The sequence below is a fragment of the Zonotrichia albicollis genome, chromosome 6 (assembly GCF_047830755.1).
Source record: "Zonotrichia albicollis isolate bZonAlb1 chromosome 6, bZonAlb1.hap1, whole genome shotgun sequence".
NCBI lineage: Eukaryota > Metazoa > Chordata > Aves > Passeriformes > Passerellidae > Zonotrichia > Zonotrichia albicollis.
Window position 1 is genome coordinate 11206794 of NC_133824.1, and position 19927 is coordinate 11226720.

The following is a 19927-nucleotide window of genomic DNA, read 5'->3' on the forward strand; positions in this document are numbered from 1 at the left end:
GGCTAAGCACCCCCAGCTCCCTCACACACTCCTCACAGGACTTGCGCTCCAGACCCCTCACCAGCCTTGTTGCCCTTGTCTGGATACACTCCAGTACCTCGATGTCTTGTTTGCCCAGAACTGGACAAAACACTCAGAATTTGCAAAGTTGAAAAATCACAGTGAGGCTGATGAAAAAATTAATAATTTAATTCCCAAATAGGGAAAAATTAAGCAAACACACTTTTGAAGTCTGTATATCAAATGAAAATTTTCTCATTCACTTAACACATATCCAAGTGTATGAATCATTTGTTTGATAGAGACACACAAAGGCCTTTGAGGATTTCTTCTCTGGTTTCATAATATATTTATATCGTACTCTCGGAGACCCCAAACTGCACATGCACTACTATATTTAATGCATGGAAATGTAAAAAACTTCAGGGATTGGTGTGGTACATTCTTCTACACAGCTGAGACCTACAGCAATCTGAGAACGTTTAATCAACCTTTAAAATGCATTCATCTCTGTACCCTACACACATATTACTCTCCAGGAAATATTTAAGTAAGTGCATTCATTGCATTGAAACATTTTAGTCCCCTTTTAAGATGGAATTTAATCTTTCAGATGTGAAATCTTTGCTCTCATTGCTCAGGAAACTCCCTCTTTCTTTTAATTCTTACAATTGATATGTAAAATATAGAGTAATTTCTTTTATGGCTGCTGATTTATCCATCATATGCTATTAAATACTTCCAATATGAGACTGCTTAAATTACTGGGAAAAAATTAGCTGAAGTTAACAAATGCTACATTATACAACTCTGAATTAAAAATATACATTTTAACAGAATGATAAAATATACTGTACCATTAAATAATTAAAACTGAATGTTTTTCTTTCTGTACTGAGTTATCGTGTGTGTTCTAAATTAGTATTATTTCTAATTGTGTTTGTCTTAAAAATTACAGGGAAGCACTTAAAAACTAGCTACAGATTAGACATTTCATATATTTGAGATAAATAATTACTTATTCTGAGCCAATACAGCGTGTCTGTGTGTGCACATCCATGGAGGCTACAAAAACTCACATCTTGCCTACTGCCCAGGTAAAATGGTGATGGCTGATTGAACAAATATCTAGAGAAACAATGGGTGAATGAGAACCCTACAAAGCAATAATGCAATATATACAGAAGTATGGGTAAGGGTGAGTAGGTGTCTGAGACAGCAAATTCCTTATACTCAGGTGCTTAGGTGAAAAGTGGGTTTGCCTACGACAATACAAGTTTTAACATTTTACTGCATGTTCCACGTGCACCTCATGGCTTAACAGGAGTATCTGGGAAAAGTGCAAAGCAGTGTGAATATTACTGCAAAACAGAATTCCCATGTTGTCCTTACTCTGCTCTTCACAGGAGTAACTCTGAAATTTGGCACACATGAATGTCTTTACTACTGGCATTCAAAGCTGTTAAAAATCTCCTCCAGGACTGGTGCTTTTCACCCAAAGCATGGCTTATGCCAAGAATAAAGAACAGTAAGGATTCCAGCTAAGACTACCTTGGGATATCAAAATGACCCACTGGGACTACCATCCCCTGCAGGGGAAATGTGGAGTCCTTGCCTCACACCTGCCATGCAGTGAGCTTAGCTCAGCTAATCCATTCATTAAGTGTACTCCAAAATCCATAAAGTCACTTGTGTACTGAAGGGCAGCACAGATATGCAAAACAGAATGTCAGAAAACTCCAGTAATATACACATCTTATTGTCAAATCAGGAGTTTTCAGGCTAGATCTGTGGTAAAAGCTAGGAATTTTGAAACCAGCAAAGTAAGAGATAGAGAAATCCTTCTAAAAAGAGTTGATGCAGATGTAAACAGCTGGAGGTAAGTAAGGAAAGCTCTAAGCCAGTCAGCAAGTAACACAAATGCAGAAACAGGCTGCCCTACGTCTCCTTAGTTCACATCCTCTACCCATGCAAGGATGGGAGAACCCAGTTTTATGCTTTGACTTCATGCCAGATAGAAAACTTGCCTGGAACTTTGAGGCACTAATTACAGTATTACAACTGAGAGGAGCTGAAGACACTTAAGGCTGTCATATATAACCACTTGTGTTGCAGTGCAAATATATTAAACACAGAAAGAAAGAGATCAGCATTCAAGAGACATCCAATTTCAGAAGAGAGATTTAGCTTTTAATTGAAAACATTGCTCACTGTTTAAGTTATCTTCTGCTTCAAACCCATTACAGATATAAAGTTTCTTTAGCTTTCAGTGAGGTCCATAAATCACATATGAAAGAAGTGCCCTTGGCATACTGTCACAGACTAATAGAAAGTAAACATAAACTGCATTTGTTAACAGATACCTAAAACAGTTTCACTGCAAGTAACTTTTATTTGAACATTGGCTTCAGGAACATGTCACATATGCAGAGTTAAATATGGGAAAAGTACATAATAGTAAATATCTTGTGATAAATAAATGAAAAAAAAAAAAGAAAACCACTGGGTTACTTTTAATCTTTTTAAAAGGGCAAAACAAAATGTGCAGCAATAAAATAATACAGTTTGTAAATCCAAATAATGAGTCCCTTTAAAAATCTTATTAGAGCTTTAAAGATTAATTGGATCTCATTAACTACTGTGCTCAAAACCCCACAGTGTCATAGTATAGTAGGAGAAAAAGTATTAGAATATAAACTATTTAGTGATTCTGTAGATCAGATAAATTCAGTCTGTGAACCTAGATTCCATACCTTATTGCATCCACTCCATGAATCCATTCTCTTATTTTTGTTGTCAGTAAAAGGAAGCATAAGAAAGACTGAATTTCAGATGTTAAACTGTAGCACTCCTCATAAAGAGGCACCTATAAGACACTGATCAATCTGTCACTTTTGCCCAGGCAAATACTCTTCCCAGAGTACACCACACTTCAAAGCAGACATCACATCACTTTACCTCCCTTTTAGAATACTCCCTCTAAAGGCTTAATTATTTTTGCTGTAAGTCTAGACTGCAGCATCATTTCAAGACATGTTTAAAGTTATAAAACAAATGTCATAAATCTGGAAGACACAAACTAATCATATATATCACAGTCCTAGTCAGTTTGAAAGCTCTGCACTTGGACACTACGATCTGGAATGTCAGTGGCTGTCCTTTGCTCTGAATTTCGAATTGCTAAATTTATCATATCACATCACAAAACAGCTTGCAGTTAAACTTCAAGTTATTTCATTTTTGATGTAAATAATTGATGGCAACAATGAAATACAAAGTAATGTTTAAATTGAGCTCAGCTTACAGAACAATGTATCTCAAAGGAATTATACAACATTCAGAATTTCTCTGTGTTTTTATATGAGCTATTTTTGCAATAACACATTTGAAGTTATTGTTTCCCTTTTGAATTCTTTTTTGTAGATAAATCATACAAACACTATCTCAGCTGAGCTTGAAGTACCTAGTGACCATAACTACACTGTCCAGTGTATCAGTTGGTGATATTACTTTTGCAAGCAAGCACTTCCTTCTCTAAGAATTTTTACTGTCAGTTTCCTAGCTCTACATGAACTTCCAATACATCATAATTTAAGCACCTGGGGTGAGATCTCATAAAATATAAACTGAATTTTGCCACCAGCTATGAAGTTCAGGTTCCTTATAAGTCGAACACAGAAATTTTAATTTTCATAACTCTAAGAGATGATTTTGCAGTCCTTCTTTACATCAGGTATCAGTAGCACTGTTTCATCAAACAAGGGAAGAATCACCATAAAAAAGGGTGACAAAGTACTTATTAAGGGCTTGATAGTAAAGCCCTGCTTGTATCAAATACAAAGTAACAGCTATAAGAGGGTTTGTACTTCATATATCTGATACTACTTGGCAAAGGTACTACTGGTGAAACCTGGTCATTGCTAAGACTTGGAAATAAAGCCTAGCAGTGATATGAATCCTTCAAAGGCATTTCAGAAGAGGCTAGAAGCACTGGATTATCCCAAATCCATGCACCTCTGATGCTCCTCATCCAGCAGACATCTCCTGCATACCTCTGTCAGCCTCATGAAGAACACGGCAGCCTGCCAACAGTGACTGCCCACAACCTGCAATGCTGCACCAGCCCTGAAGGACACATCTAAGGCTGCCCAGGTAAGCCTCCATTTGTGCACCCTAGACAGAGAGGTCCAGCAGGCTTCTAGGTGGCCCCTGACAGCGATTTTGTTTTCAGGGTACCACTGGCCCCAGTGGCCCACAAGGACAATTTAGACACACTGTACTGAGATAACGCTGAAAATAAGTGAAATGCATAATCTTATTCTTGTTCTCTGATATGCTATGGCTATTTTGCAATCCTGAGTAATGATGGACAATTGTATAAAAACAACAATACTCCCCACCAGCAGACAGATGGTAAAGCTGGGTAAATTAGAATAAAGATCAGGGACACGTTTTCAGTAATAATGATGCGTAACTACTGAAACATCTACAAAAGGAAGTTATGTTTTCTCTATTTCCTGACCTTCACAAGTCAAGACTGCAGGCTTTTCTTGTTTATGTGCTTTATTTACCACATTCAATATGGCTGTTAAGTTCCATATTAGAACAACTGGATTGAACTTCTGGTTTGCTTAACTCATGATGTCAGTCTAGACGATCTAAAGTCTTTTCACAGCTACAAGTTGTGAAAAACGTATTTTTGATGTACATATCTAAAATTAATTAACTCATAAAAAACCCCAACACCTTTTATTATAGAAGAAACTTTACAGTAAATAACTTCTGGAGAAAAAAGTAAAATCACTACAGTTAAAAGTACAGATTCATAAAAAAAAATTTCTGTAAGTTTTCCTGCTCACTAAATTTCAGACTTGATAAATATATTAGAACATCTTTCCAAAGACATAACACAGGCATTAGAATTACCTGAGTGTTTGAATTTAAAGAGATTATTTTAGTCGCCTACAATTTTCATTTTCAGAAATACATACTTAAGGACAGGATTTAACAGAAAAAAAAGAGATAGGGTGGTTTTGTGAAAGCTTCTTGTAAAATGGCAGCAACAACAAAACATGTAAAACAGCTTTTCATAGATCTCTGCTTTTTCATAATGTAAAGTGTAAAAAGTATAAAGATATATGTGTTCATGGGAAAAATTAGCATTTAAATACAGAATTACATAAAAATATGTAATTCTTGATATTTTTGCTAGAACTTCACCCCTTTAAAGGGTGGAAAACCAACATTACTATCAGTCTGAATTGTTACCTCTCCCTTTCTCTCACTGCCCTCTCTCCAAGAATTCAAGTTCCACCAGGCTAGAGTAGATCTATGGTGGGTAACTTCTCAGAATATTTGTTCTTCTTCTTCTTCTTCTCCCCCTGCCCCAGTATCAAAGAGACCTGCATTCCTAAGCACACTAATCACTAAGTTCAAGCTGTACTATCAATATGCCTTGTGGAAAAACCTCTAAACATATGGGTTAAAAAGTTAGTACTGTTAGAAACCAGGCATGTGTAGCAGCAGCTGTCTTGGCATAGCCTTTGTAAAGTTTTCTGGCACAAGTTTCACAACCACAGGCTTCTAATGGCCACTGGTATCAATCAACATGCTTGGACTAATTCTGAACATAGAAGTTTCACATTTCAAGAAGTTTCACATTCTAACAACTATTTTAAGTCAGTAAGCCTGATCTAATACACAGGAACATGCTCACTGCTAGCCCAGGGGCATGGCACCTTGCCTGCCTTGCTGCCAGCTAAGATACCAGGAAAAGAACAGTGGAAACTAAATCCACTTTAAGGACAGAACACATTCAGTAGGCCAGGGAGAATGCCAACTACAGTATCATGTTTAATTCTTAAACACTAATGACTGATGCATGGCAACAACCCCAAAGGGAAATACTCACCTGCTATTCTAGCAGTACATGGAGCACATTTTCAGGAGGTATTTTTTAACACTATTTGCAGGAATTCTGTATTGTAACTCTACGCTATTAATAAATCTTATAATTTTAATCTAAATTTACCCCCTTGCCCAAATCCTGAAATAGAGGGGGAACAGAAACTTTATTTGGAATGCAATAACTACACAAAGAACACAAAGAGAAAAAAGTAATAATATGCTTTAGTTAAAACAATGACATGCCACTGAGAGAACTACTCACAGTGAACTACTGTGAGAATAAAGGTGTAAACCCCTCATCCTCAGTGACATGAAAGATACTGCTGATATTCAACCACATTGAAGTTAAAATTGTGCCTGGCTAAATCACGCGTCTCATCTTGAGCAAGAAAGAAGAAATTGTTTTGAAAATATTCTAAAACCCCTTTTTATTACTTTTCTTCCTCAGCATATTTGCAACATTCTTCCTGTCTGAGCTACTGGCTGTCATCTCCATGTAATCTGTCTCACAGAACAACGGAGGAAGGAAAATGATTCTCCAGGGTTTACTAGAGACTCTACAAATGGTACCTTGAGCTCAACACCTGAACATGTCACACTTGGTTGCAAGGTCATTACAGTACAGAAATGTGTATCTCTTGATGAACAATGCATAGAACTGCAGGGAAAAAATGCAGTCACTCTAATTTTAAGTATGAAATAAAATTGAAATAATTTTAAATTTTATTATAAAAACCTAGAATTTATAAGGATAGTGCAGAAACTGAACAAGATATACCTGGGTGGTATTAACTTTAAATACTGAGAAGTCAGTGAGACCAGAAATTATGAATTTGAAAGTAGGTGTTTCTCATGGAATTACCTCTTTGATAACTACAAAACTTTCAGCCTAAATGGCAGAGTTTCTTATTATTTGTGAAGGAATCTTAGTCAGATGGAACAGCATATAAAGTAATGCAGGTCAGAAAAAAGATAGCAGTTACACTGCACACATTGAGCAGTGAGAGAAATCCTCAAAGGTTTTAGTTAAGAAAGGTCCAGGATTTTGCTATGCATTTGTACCAATACTTAAGATTATCCTTTCTCTTGCAGTTGCGACACTTTTGCCATTGACAAATGAAGTGTCCTGCTAAGCACAGCTAATCCCTGCCAGCCCAGATCCATCTCTCCAGCATTCCACTGATGCAGATTCAAGGTATCTCCAAGTAGCTGAAGGAGGATGTGAAAGCTGAATAAACAAGCAGACACATGAATGCTCAGTTAAGGGTTATATGCTATTGTTACTCTTCACTGGCTCTTTTGCTAAGTCAGTTTTACAGCAGCATTTACAGAATCAATACATAACAAATACTTACGTTTGATGCTGGCCAACCTACTTTTGGGCAATGAAGTGTCTACAGCTGCTGAAAATAAGAAAAACATCAAATGTGAGTGACTCAATATTTACTTAGTATATGTGACAGCTAGAAAAATGGAGTAACAAAACAACACAGAAAAAGACTAGTTTAATTGTTTATTTTAAAATATTCTAGTTACTGTGTACTTAAAGTATTAGGTTGTCATTAATATGGTCACAGGATTTGAGATAAAGCTCTCTGGGTAAAACACATATTTAAAGGAAAAATCATCACTTAAATGAAGACTCCTTTCAAAAGGTTTCTGTACATTTTGTTCTGATAGCGTTTACCTGCATTCCTGAGGATACTGAGTATGTCATGAGACATAACATTGTGACTATTGTAGTTGTGAGGATGGACTCTGTCAGTAACAAGATTTTCTCATTTGCAAACACACAGGGCAATTTTCACAGTCCTTAGAACTTGTTATTACTATTCATTGCAAGATGAACAAAAGATTATTAAGTTTTTGAAATAAAAATAATAAAAGAAAGACATTGTGATCTGAGTTTAGGTAGAAATGTTCTGCCTTCATTCCTAAAATAATTTCTGTATGTTTGCTATTATGACTGTCACTATGACCTTCAGTTCAGCCTACTATTTCATAATTCATTATTTCATCAAAAGCAGAATGAAGCCAATACAGCGCAAAGTGCTCTAAAATTAAGGTAGACTCTTTGGTAACATTTAAGGAAAATGTTTTCATACAAGACTTCCCATCTCAATCATACATAAGTATTATAAAGTAGAAACCACATCTCCTTGCTGACACATGTATGGGTAAGAAAAAGCAATTTTCTACAATCCAGTTCATCCCGTCTTGGTATGATGCTATTCTGAGAGACGGAGGTAAATTTAGGGGGAGACAGTTCATTCATACATGCACATTTTTACCTTTGGCTGCAAGAACTCTGTTATAATGAACCACCATGTGATCTCTGATCAGGTATTGGCTAGCTAGATTTCGAGAGGAGCAAATGCAGAAAGCTGTAAGATTAAAATACATTTGAACATTGGAAAGGCAAGCAAAAGAATACTACAATTTTAAACAGTTATTAACTGCAATTCAAACTCACAAACTTTAAGACACTGTTTAACTTTGCTCAAAGGCAGTATTTTTTTATCTGTTACTATCACACGAAATCATCATGTCTCCTTTTTCTTTCCTCAATGAGCCATTAATTCAATAAATAGCTGCAAAAGTAGCTGAAATTGTACTACAAAAATGTTAACATGGAAACTTCCTGTTCTTCACTCTATGTTCTTTTGAGAAAAAAAGGTGTCTGAGGTGTCAGTATAGCACAGAATCACAAATTAGCCCATGTAAACTACTGGCTCTAAAGGAATGTGTTTAACCTCAGGGGTTCTTTAATGTGGTAAACATATCTATATATATAAGTATATTACAGCTAACAGAGATGGGAGATCTTTATATATTTGTTCATCTTGCTACCAATTAGTAGTCTGCAGTAAAGTCAAGGCAAAACTAACTCCTTGAAAGTATTTTCAGTAATGCATATTAAACATAAGTACTATTAAACTTCTCCAAATAAGCTTGATACAGAAGTTTTAAGAAAAAATTAAGCACAAAATCAATGAATTCACATAAATGGAACCAAGTCGACCTGATGAAAGTACACGTTACTTACCATTACTTTTATTACTTAAGTGTCCTTTAAATGGACTTGCTGGACCACATCTGGGAATGACAAGACCTGGGCATTCATTCATCTTAACTAAACATGAAACAAAAACCAAAGTTAGAAAAAAATCCCCACACATATTTTTATAGACAAGATAAAGTCTTTCTCCAAAAAATGCAAGAATGGTTCTAATGGATCTTTTTCAAAATCTTCTTCAATCATTTTATAATCACTGAACTATAAATGTAGTTAAATAATTTAATCTAAACACCAAGGTGCAATGATAGCGCTCTCAGTGGTTCAGTGAGCTAAACAGCAGAACAGACCATCAGAACACTTTAGTCTGAATGTAACACCGGTCATTAAACTCTACAGAGATACAGTCACAATTCTGTTTCTATGCTAACCTCCAGTTTGTTTCAAAGTTCATGGCACTTTGAGAGACTGGGAATTCCACAGACAAGTGGAGATGCCAACAAAACTTAAACAACCAGTTGCTCTGGAAACTGAGAGAATGTGGATTAAAAGATCTGCATCTCCTCTTTGAAAACCTGTGGCTGTCATGCAACCTAAGATTTAAAAACTGGCTTTAGAACAAATTTGTTTTAGAACAAATTTGGACAGGAGAAATGCCAAGACTACAAATACTAGTGTATACAGAGCACTGCTTTAAGGCATTCAAGGTATATAAAATGTAAACCAAAACAAACAGGATTTTTTTAACAGGGTAAGTATACCAACCACACTTACTTAACATTAATTCTAAAACTGTACACACAAGTTCTACAGATTTAATACTACTAACTATCAAAGTCCATGTGGTCTTCCCATCCCCACTGTACTTCTCAGCTGTCAGTTCAAGGCTCTGCAACCACCATGCAGGTGAAATGGGAAACTCAACTGCATTACTGCTCCTGCTGACCTCTGGCTTTCCCCCTTTCAGCCCATGAAGAAGCACACTGGACCTGCCCAGTGTGAGCAGGAATCTCCTCCCAGTGACCTCAGCTGGGGTGATACAGGCTGTTTACCTTTACAAACTGACCAGGGGGCAGGGAGCCATGGTGACAGCCATGCCACACATGGCAACAGCCCCTCATCCCACCTCTCACAGCTCACCTCCTGCATGCCCAGCACCTGGCTCTGCAGGGCTTCTTTTTCATTTCCCACTGTTACATCATGATTAGTACAATACTATTGCAATTACATATATAACTACCATAGTATATAACTCTGTATTTAAGTTCAACAGCATGTTGCACAAGATGGTGAACATGGTGTCTTAAATATTAATTAGTAGAGACTTCAGCAAAACAAACCATTCATTTAATGATGTTTTAACATTATTTACTCAAGGCCTTATAAAAAAGCCATATTGTACTAAATTTTGAATGACTACTGCTAGTATAGAAGGCTATAAAAATATCTTAAGAAAAAAAAGAAAATTAAAATAATTTTCCCCTGTTGTGAAATAACACTAAATCTGGATCAACAGATTCTACCTTTCTTACAAAGCACAGAAAATACAAGGGCAATCTTGAATTACTTTCATACTTTGAAAAGCCAGCCTTTATACAGTACAGGCTTCTGTGGATTTACAGTAGTAGCTGTGGTGTTTGCAATAACAGCACTCTCACTCCTTTTGCTGTGAAGTTGCCAGATCAGCAGCTGAAAAAGGACAGTGAAAAAAAAGCTCTTGGAGATTTTTTCATCACTATCCTGCAATTGTTTTAACTCTTTAATGTTATCTTTAAATCCAAAGGCCAACATTCCTGCTCATCTGTATCAATTTCAAATGGCTCATTCCCCTCATGGTACAACTCTTCCTTATCTCAGTTAGTGATTTAAACTGAGATACATATGGACAAACAATAAATTATTTTTCAAATATTAAAATTCCAAACACACGTTTATTATATTTATTAGATTCAGAATGTTTCCACAATGACTGCAAACCTTTTCCAATAAAGCATTTATTTCCTGTTAAAATATTTTATTTCTCTACCATACATTACTACATACAAGTGGTATCCACAGTCTAGCTGGATCCACTCCGAAACCCATGACTTCCAGAATTTACAACATGCAGGTGTTGGAAGAATGCAAGTCTTTGGGAGGACTTGAATGTTAGATTATAAATTTTAGTTGATAGAATTTTCTCTAGTGATAAAAACCTGCATGCATATATACCTGAAATCTGGATTACAGCAGACAATTGGGAATCAGAAATGTTTCATTTACAATTGCTTAAATAACCAAAATATTCTACTGGTTTTTGTGCTTCAGAGCTTGGCTATAATTCCAGAGGGAAGAATCTGTGGTATTGTTAGGTAAATGCTTACAGTACCACTGACTCACCCTTATGACAGAATCCTAGAAGAGCAAATATGATCACTTTAAAAAAAGCAGACACTGCTCTCTCTACAATTGATTCTCTTCAGGTAAGCTAAATTACTTTGTCCCACATTAAACACCATCAGGGACACTCAGAAACCTGTTGCTTTTTATGTCTTCAGCTGGAGACACAACTGCTCAGCACTGCAAGACTGGACTTTACAAGGTTCACTTGCTTTGCATCACCAGCAGATGGCACAGTGGAAATTCTACAGGAAAAACTGTCTGCTGGTTTAGTCCTTTACAATTCATTTGTACCTGGCTTGTACCCGGGGAAGGAGCAGGGAGGAAAAAAGGAGGAAATACTGGCATCACTATTTCACAGGTGAAAAAAGCTGTCCAAAAGTGTCAGTCGGGAGAAATAAAGAACGTTTCTATGCCCTCTACTTGGACTATGGACATAGAGACGGCACAGAAATCACCCTTATCATGGAAACACATGTTGCTACTGTCAGAGAAGAAAGTGGAGAATTTGCTACACGCAGACTCTTTTTACCTTCCTGAAGGCAGAAAGTGCTAATGGTCAAAAGTTTCACAGCTATCATTTCAGGCTATCTTTTCACTTGAACGGGTATTTATTTGGATTCCAGCTGTGTTTTCAGTTATTTGCACAACAGCAGAAACAAACTGAAGGCTTAGATATGCAAAGAGAGTTTTAAAGGAGAAGGTGGGATTTTCAGTAATTTACAGCTAATCAAATATAAACCAAACAATGGGAGGATAACTATGAAAATATCTTTGATATATGACACATGTAACTATCTGATTGCCTTATAAATGCCTTATAGACATAAGTGGACTGTCCCCACTGAATATAAAATCAGGATTTTCATACTGAGTGTTCTCCTAAAGTACAGACAGCAAACAAATCAAATACTCCTTCTATGACACTAAGCAACAATAAAGAAAAAACTAAAATAGCTTTCTCTATATGTTTTTCCAGCTGGTATCTAACGTAAGTAATAACTATATTATTCCAAAGAAAATAGAAAGATATTTGTTTAAATTCTAGTTTTATTTTAATTTAAAATGCATCCTATCTTCTGATGTTACAATATTGAAAGTTATAAAAATTGGCAGATTACTTTGTTTCCTGGTTGTTAGTGGATAGGCAGAATTTATAGAAATGATTTTTCTACAAAGTCATTTCAGATTTGGAACGTGAATACATACTGGAAAGAAGCCCAGTCTTTCATTACCATGTTCTCCCAGAAAAGATTTTAAACACAAGTATTAGACTTACTATTTTTATAACAAGCATGTACTTCAGTCATAGCAAATAAAAATTAAATAAATAACGCAATCTATCACGCTACCCTTACCCATCAAGACTTGCTACTTTAAAGATAATCCATAAAAATACAGAAACCTTAGAGGGATATTGGATATAGGCATCTAAATCCAGCACTACAAGACATCAAACCTTAACTAGAGACCTGCGAACACTGTAATTTCCAAAAGGCAGCTCCCAGACCTCAGTCTGGGTTCAAACAACCCTCAGCCCCAGGTGGATTTAGACCTCAGGTCTCCCCAGCTGTTCCAGAAGAATATCCTCATCCCTGTCAATACTGACCCTTCTGTGCAGCAGTTTGGTTTTGGGGGCTCCAGCACTCTGGCATTCCTAGTTCTACAGTGGCCTCCTCTCAGCTGGCAATGCAAAACACCTCTGCCTCTAACAGCCTGGAATTGCATCATTTGCAAGAGATTTGGGCATTTGATCCCTCTGAGCCTGATAAGGACCCAAGCTGACAAATGCTTTGCAAAGACTCTGGCTACTGCGGTGATTTATAAAGGTTTGCTATTCTTGCTTCTTTTACTGCCAACTCTTTTTTTCTTCCCTAATATCTCAATGCTCTAAACCAGAAACAGTTAAAGAGACACCTTTGCTCAAGTGGATAATTCAGGCAACAACATGCAGATGGTTTGTGCTGTGAATTTCATACACATCAAGGATGTCTGCCATTACCACCCTTATTCTACCAATCAGTTTTACGACCTCTTCAGTGGGCTTCCTGCTATGAATTAACTCTGCTAACTCTATACAACTAACAGTACACAACAACACTAATCCTGTACACATGCTGAGGAAAAAACAAAACTGGTTTAAATAATCTCTGTGAAATCCAAAATTACTTCAAGCAGGGATGGAAACTCCTTTAAGAATCTTATCTAATATGTCTGACAAGGTCATACTTGAAGGAACTGAATTATGACCTGAAATACATGTTCCTTACCTTTTGAGGTAGAGAACTAGGAGAATTTTCAATTCAATTTCAATCCATTAATTCTTTATGCTACAAAAATTTTTGTATATATGAATATAACACAGAAATACACAGAGGAAAGATGATAGCTCAGAGTACATTAGAAGACTAACCTAGTTACGAAAATCCACATTGGATTTAAACTTTATTTAAATAAGAAACTAATTTTTTCTATTTTTAACTGTTTTCCCTTCACATTAGCACAATATACTCAAAAAACCACCATATTCTATTAGTATTACTAATAAGGCCATCTCTCCTGTTCATGTAGCTTAAATCTTTGTATCATCCCCCCTAAACTCCTTTCAATATCCCCAGTTTGCTGCCTCTTCCTTACCTGTGGCCATTCCTCCCCTCAAACACTTGCTCAGCTGTGGCTGACCAGGTGCTACAGGAACTACAATTGCTCATCTAGTTCAAGCTTATCTGGTTGCTTATCCTTGGCTGCCTAGTTCTTACCCTCAGAACAGGATGAGTTTCTCTGCAAAATGTGTATTAATTTGTTGGGTTTTCTCCTGCCCAGCCACTGGGTAATACTAATGCTCCTAGTTTATTCACAGATGGGTGAACTGGCAAACAGCTGCAGAACTGGATGGACAAAAAGGCCAGCAGAGAGCAGTGACCCGCTCACAGACTCCTTCCCTAGGTGAACAACACAGGGGCAAACATGGCAAGTCTCCACTGCTTTTCTGCAGCACCTATACAAACATGAGAGGCCTTCAAACATGGCTTTAGATTTAGCCACTTGCTTACTGCAGACACTGCTCCATTTTATTTGAAAGTTACAGTGAGGCAAAACAAGCATGTCATAATTACACCTGTATTTTCTTTCCTGTTCATGCAAATGAAACAAAAGCCTCTTGAACCCCTTTCTGGTTTTACTTATTAGTCCTGGGAATATAAAGCCTCACATGTGAAGTCATCTTTAAAATAATCTCATTTAAGATTTGTTAATATATAGCAGAATTCACCAGCAAAAAGAATAGTCATTATTATCTAAACTTCCTAAAGCAAAACTCAATGAATAGAGAGACCCAGGAAATCACACGACTCCAAATTTCAAATAAAGTCCCAAATTTTCCATCTGAATTTTGCACAGGCAAAATATGACGAAAATGATACACCCTCTGACAAGCACTACACATAACCTCCTAAGCCATTAATTAGATGGGTGCTATTTATACACTTACTATGCTGGATTACACAAAAGCTCTTCTATACACATACTCTCAATACCTAAGAGTTAGGTCTCTCAGACCTTTAGAATTAATAATCTTACAGTATTCTGTATTAATTAAAACCATGCAACCAAAATTGTATTTCAATTTCAAGAGTCAAACCCTCCTCTGAAAAATTTAAGGAACCTAATGAAATAATACAGTAGCCTCGAGTCATATCTGATTACATGACTCTGGAAAAATATTTGTTAAAATTTTTCTAGCAATAGGCTTCAGCAAGGGAAGTTCTGGATGCAAACTCTTGCTCTATTCATACTTCAAAAGCAGAAACAGCTTTTGTGTCAGTAGCACAACTGTGATAAGAACTGCAGGCAAAAGAAAATGAATTTATGTCAGTTTGCTACAACTACCTGGAAGGAGGCTGTGATGAGGTGGGTATCAGACTCTTCACCCAATCACAATTTACAATGTATTGAGTGAAGGTTTTAATTTGTTAAAGTAAATTTGATAAGAAGTTAAGAACACTGAATAACATTTCCCAATTTCAGTTAAAATTATTATGATTCAAATAAAACTTCCTTCTTTGAAGACATAACTAGATAATTTTCCATCTTTCTTGTTGGCCAAAGAAAATTTCAGCTTCTAAAAACTGGTGCTACCAAACAAATAATTTAGTAAATTTAATAAGCTGTTTGTTCAAATGATAAATGAAGGAAGAATTAAAAAAAAAAAAGTAGTTCACAAGTCTCTGTGTTAACACCCTTTCAGCTCTAGCCAGATTAATGCAAGGACTTCCTACAATACCAGAAAAAAAAATCTAAATAAGATGATGTTGTCTATAAACATGTGAAGTATTTAAATTTAGTTTTAAAATCCTGGAAGCCAGTGCAAATTGCCTAAACCCAACAGCAGCCCCCATGCAGCAGTAATGATGAGCTCCCCACTCAGCCCCACTTTATGCTGTAAGATAAAAGTGGCCCAAATGTGTGTCCTTGATTAACAGTAAGTGCACGATGCTGTCAGGTATTGCTGTTCCTGAACACCAATGGGCATTAAACAGCTCAATGCAGGGGACTGGATTTAAGCAACAAAGCTGGTTTAAAATTACAGTATTCAGATTATTTGAGGTCATACTACAAATCTGTGAGGCTATTAACTGTGAGTATATTAACTCCTGAAAATACAACAGTAAATAACTTCAAGGTTTATACCTGGAATTAGGGAAAAACATAGCAGATTAATTCTTTGGTATTTCTAGAAGGGTAAAAAAATCTCAGCCTCATTTGAACTTTGACAAGACCTACATGAAAATCCTATATACTCTGATATATTAAAAGTACATATCTATTTTCTCAGTATTCTCGCTAGACAAAACAAGGCCTGATACAAACAAGTGCCAAATTTTGGTTCTTTGAAATGATGAGGTTGAGACTGAACAAGAAACTTTGCATGGCATACAACTAGACATGGAATAGTGTATCCCACTTTCTCTGTACTAACATTTTAGATACAACTCTTTTGAAAAACCATAAATATGATGTGTTCTCCTCCTTTCATGAACTGCAAGCAGCCTAGTGGCTGTTCTGCCAAGTTTGCTCGGGCACACAGATTTCCAGCTCAGCTCAGTGTATTAGTCTGTCTGTCTACCTGTGCTAATCCTTGCTCTCTGTAAGGAGCCTGAGAACCCCCAGATGGACTGTTCAGCCACACAATCCTGCCTCCATTGTGACCTCCTATGCAGACAGGCAATGGCTTCTCAATTTAACAGACACACAGTAATTCTTCCCTACTTTTGAACTTTTTTGCTGAACAGAAGTCATTCAAGTAAAGCTTGCTGCAACCTGAATAAAATTTAGATCTTGACTCCTACTTATTCTCTTTTTACAGTCAACAATTGGCATGCTTTCTGATTGTCTATAGAAGTATTTTGACAATAGTAAGAATAGTCAGAAAAAGGATGTATTTCTCATAAAACTTCCTTCACATTATGTAAGGGAGCATAAAAAATTGGTGTACAAGATACTAGTTTTTGCTCTGAATTTTATATTCCTATATAAAATTAGTATTATAATTTATGTTCAAACTCTACTTTGATATCAGACATCTTCTGAAGCGGCATCTGTCACTGCCTCCAAAGATTGGAACTGACACTGAGATACAACACAACAGCCTAACGTTATCTCAAATGGCTCTGATTTTATGCAGCGAGGTATGATCTTGACATTACAATGCAGCACTGAATAATTCCTACCATTGTTTTACATTATGCATTTAATCAAGTTTGTACCTGAAAATATTTTAGGTATTTTCCAAAAGCCACAGTTGGCTCATGCAAGCATTTTCGCATGTTTGCATCTTTTTTTATCATGAATGACAAGTGCCCCTAGGACTATTCAAAGGAACAGGGCACCAGAGCAGCCCACGGATGGCTAAATGTGGGTAAGGAATCACTTTATAGGACCTTCAAAACCTCTGAGTCTTTTATTTTTCAACTACACTCGCATTAAAATCCCACCAAACCAAAACACTTTGATCCACAGCTAAATGCCGTGGGACGCTGTACACACAGGGCACAATCCAATATAACCCATGAATAACAGCTTTGGAGAAGACGAAAGTTAACTAAGAAAAGAAGCTGGCACAGAAAACCCGGCAGCCTGAAGCGCGGCCCCAGCAGCACTCGATGCCGGTACCGTAAGGAGGCACAGTGCGGTGACGGCTGTAGCGCGCACAGTTCCAGGCCCCGACTCTGGGTGGATTACAGCCGGTCCCGGGCCGGACGTGTCCCTCCCCGAGCGGCGGCACCCGGCTCCCTCCCCCGCCGCCCCGCCGGCTCCCCGCGCGGCACGGCCGGGCCGGCAGCGCTCGGGGCGGCCGCGAGGGCAGGAGCGAGGCGCGACCCCCCGAGCCCGCTGTTCGGGCGGCCCCCGAGCTCCGTAGGGCCCCGTGCCGGCTCCGTGGCCTCCGTGCCCGTTCACACACGCCAGCGGGGAAGGCGGAGGAGCCGCCTGTCCCCAGCCCCGGGCGAGACGGGGCGCACCCCGCACCCCCACGGCCGGCAGGGTTGGGGGAGGCCGGAAGGCAAGGCGTCCCCCGGGCTGCGGCCGCCGCCCCGCCGCGGCCGGCGCTCCCCGTTCCTCCCGCAGCCGCCACCGAGCCCCCGCACCTTGGCTCCGCCTGCTGCCGCCCTGCATCCTCAGCCCCATGCTCCCGGCCGGGCCCGAGGGGGCGGCGCCGGCCGGGCTCGGCGGCTGCGGCGGTTCGTCCCGCGGCGCGGGCGGGCGGCGCTCGGCGGGGCCCGCTCGGCGTTGCCATGGCGGCGGGCGCGCGGCGGCGGCGCGGGCCCTGGGCCGGGCCGGGCGGGGCCGCGGGGCCTCGGGCCCCAAACGCCCTTGCAGCGGGGAGGCGCTGTCCCCGTCCGTAACGGGCCCGCAGTAACCAAGCCTTTCCTCGGAACTTGACGGAAAGTTGAAGAATAATGAATGCTCAGGAGAAATTTACGGCAATCTGCTGATATTTGAGGGAACGAGTGACAAAGCGAGAGCCTAGAGCATTGCCAGTGCTTTACACTGAAGAAATTAATCTCAATGTCTTTGAAAACGAATTGCACCTTAAAAATGAACCCCAAAATAACCTTTTAAAAAGCAGCCTTTGATCCCATCACTGATTAATGTATGCATGCCGATATGCTGAATTTGAACTCTGTGAAGAAGCAATAGGGTGATATTTACAGTTTGTCTGACAGGTTGCTATTTTCCCTAATCTGTTACAGACATGTTTTATGAAAAATCCTTTCCTTAGGATTTTTTCTCCTGAGAAGCTGGAGGCCTCAGGAACAGAATGTAAGCAATGATTATCTGTAGAATGCAACAGGTGGATCTCTGATTGGTCTGATGTGATTGTTTCTATTTAATGGCCAATCATAGCCCAGCTGTCCGGACTGTCTCAGTCAGTCACAAGCCTTTGTTACAATTCCTTTTCTATTCTTAGCTAGCCTTCTGATGAAATCCTTTGTTCTATTCTTCTTGAGTAGTTTTAATATAATATATATCATAAAATAATAAATCAAGCCTTCTGAAACTTGGAGTCAGGTCCTCGTCTCTTCTCTCATCCTGGGACCCCTGCAAACACCATCACACTAACCAGGGAAATCTCTGAGAGTTTTTGTGTGAAGATTTTTCACACTGACTGGCCAGCAGTACTGCAGTCCCTTCCATAGCCCAACACGCCACAAAATAACGTTGTGCCTGATGGAGGGACATTCCCCTTCACTATCTCGAAATGGGTATTAATTATAGGCTAAATGCAGTGTTTTATATTATTTGCTACACTTCCTTACATGCTAGAAAAATTTATTTGAATGTAGCTCAAAATCATAGCAAAATCCAGGGGATGTTACTTAAAAACAACTCTTCTTCCTTATTTATACCTTAGTCAATGCTCCCACTTGGTCACACAAACATACATGCTGGTTTAAATCAGTAGTTTATCTGCCCCAGTACTTTGTGTAGACTCTACCAAGTACTTCAAAAAACTCTTCAGTAGTATTCTGACTATTGAATGTTGTGATGTCCCTTTTAATTGTAGATATACCAATTATGAAGTACTCCTTTGATGTAGCCTTAGTTTCTGTGATTCATGTTGTAGTTATCATTTTGGCAGTCGGTTTTCTGTTAAATCATCCTTAAATGTAGTTGGTGTCAAATTTGTCTGAGAGAGGTCAGGGAAGGAAATATATGCCTTGGAAACTCATTGGTCCTCCATCTTCTGGCCCTCCGTCTTTCTGCCTGCTTTTTATATAAAAACATCAGTTGCTGTGGCATTTCAACTACTGTCAACCATAAGGTCATAAGCACCTTACTTTCTTGTCAAATCAAAATAATTGTATAGCATTTTGTCATTTTCCTTTATGTCTCTTGGATTTGAGGTCAATCTCTTGGAAAATATCTGTCAGGAAAAAGCTACAAAACCAAAAAAAACACAGTCCAAAGAGCTTGTGTGTGGGGTTTGTTTGTTTATTAGCTTTTGGTCATTTTTTGTGGTTTTTTTTTTTAATTTTATTTTTTTAATTTTTGTTGTTTTTTCTCTGAAGCAGATTATGTGAGAAATTAGAGATTTGGAGAAACGGCTTCAGGAAATTATTTACC

General features: G+C 38.3%; 1 protein-coding gene across 1 annotated transcript in view; it reads right to left on the reverse strand.

Moving 5' to 3' along the window:
* SPATA7 (spermatogenesis associated 7) overlaps positions 1–18137 on the reverse strand; it is a 45969-nt gene extending 27832 nt beyond the window's left edge. Inside the window, exons 1-4 of the mRNA XM_074542515.1 lie at positions 17947–18137; positions 8954–9040; positions 8199–8291; positions 7263–7310 (exon numbers count right to left, since the gene is read on the reverse strand). Coding sequence (XP_074398616.1) covers positions 7263–7310; positions 8199–8291; positions 8954–9040; positions 17947–17986 — 268 coding nt within the window. The 5' untranslated portion in view covers positions 17987–18137. The remainder of the gene's footprint in view (positions 1–7262; positions 7311–8198; positions 8292–8953; positions 9041–17946) is intronic.
* Between the last annotated feature and the right edge of the window lie 1790 nt (positions 18138–19927).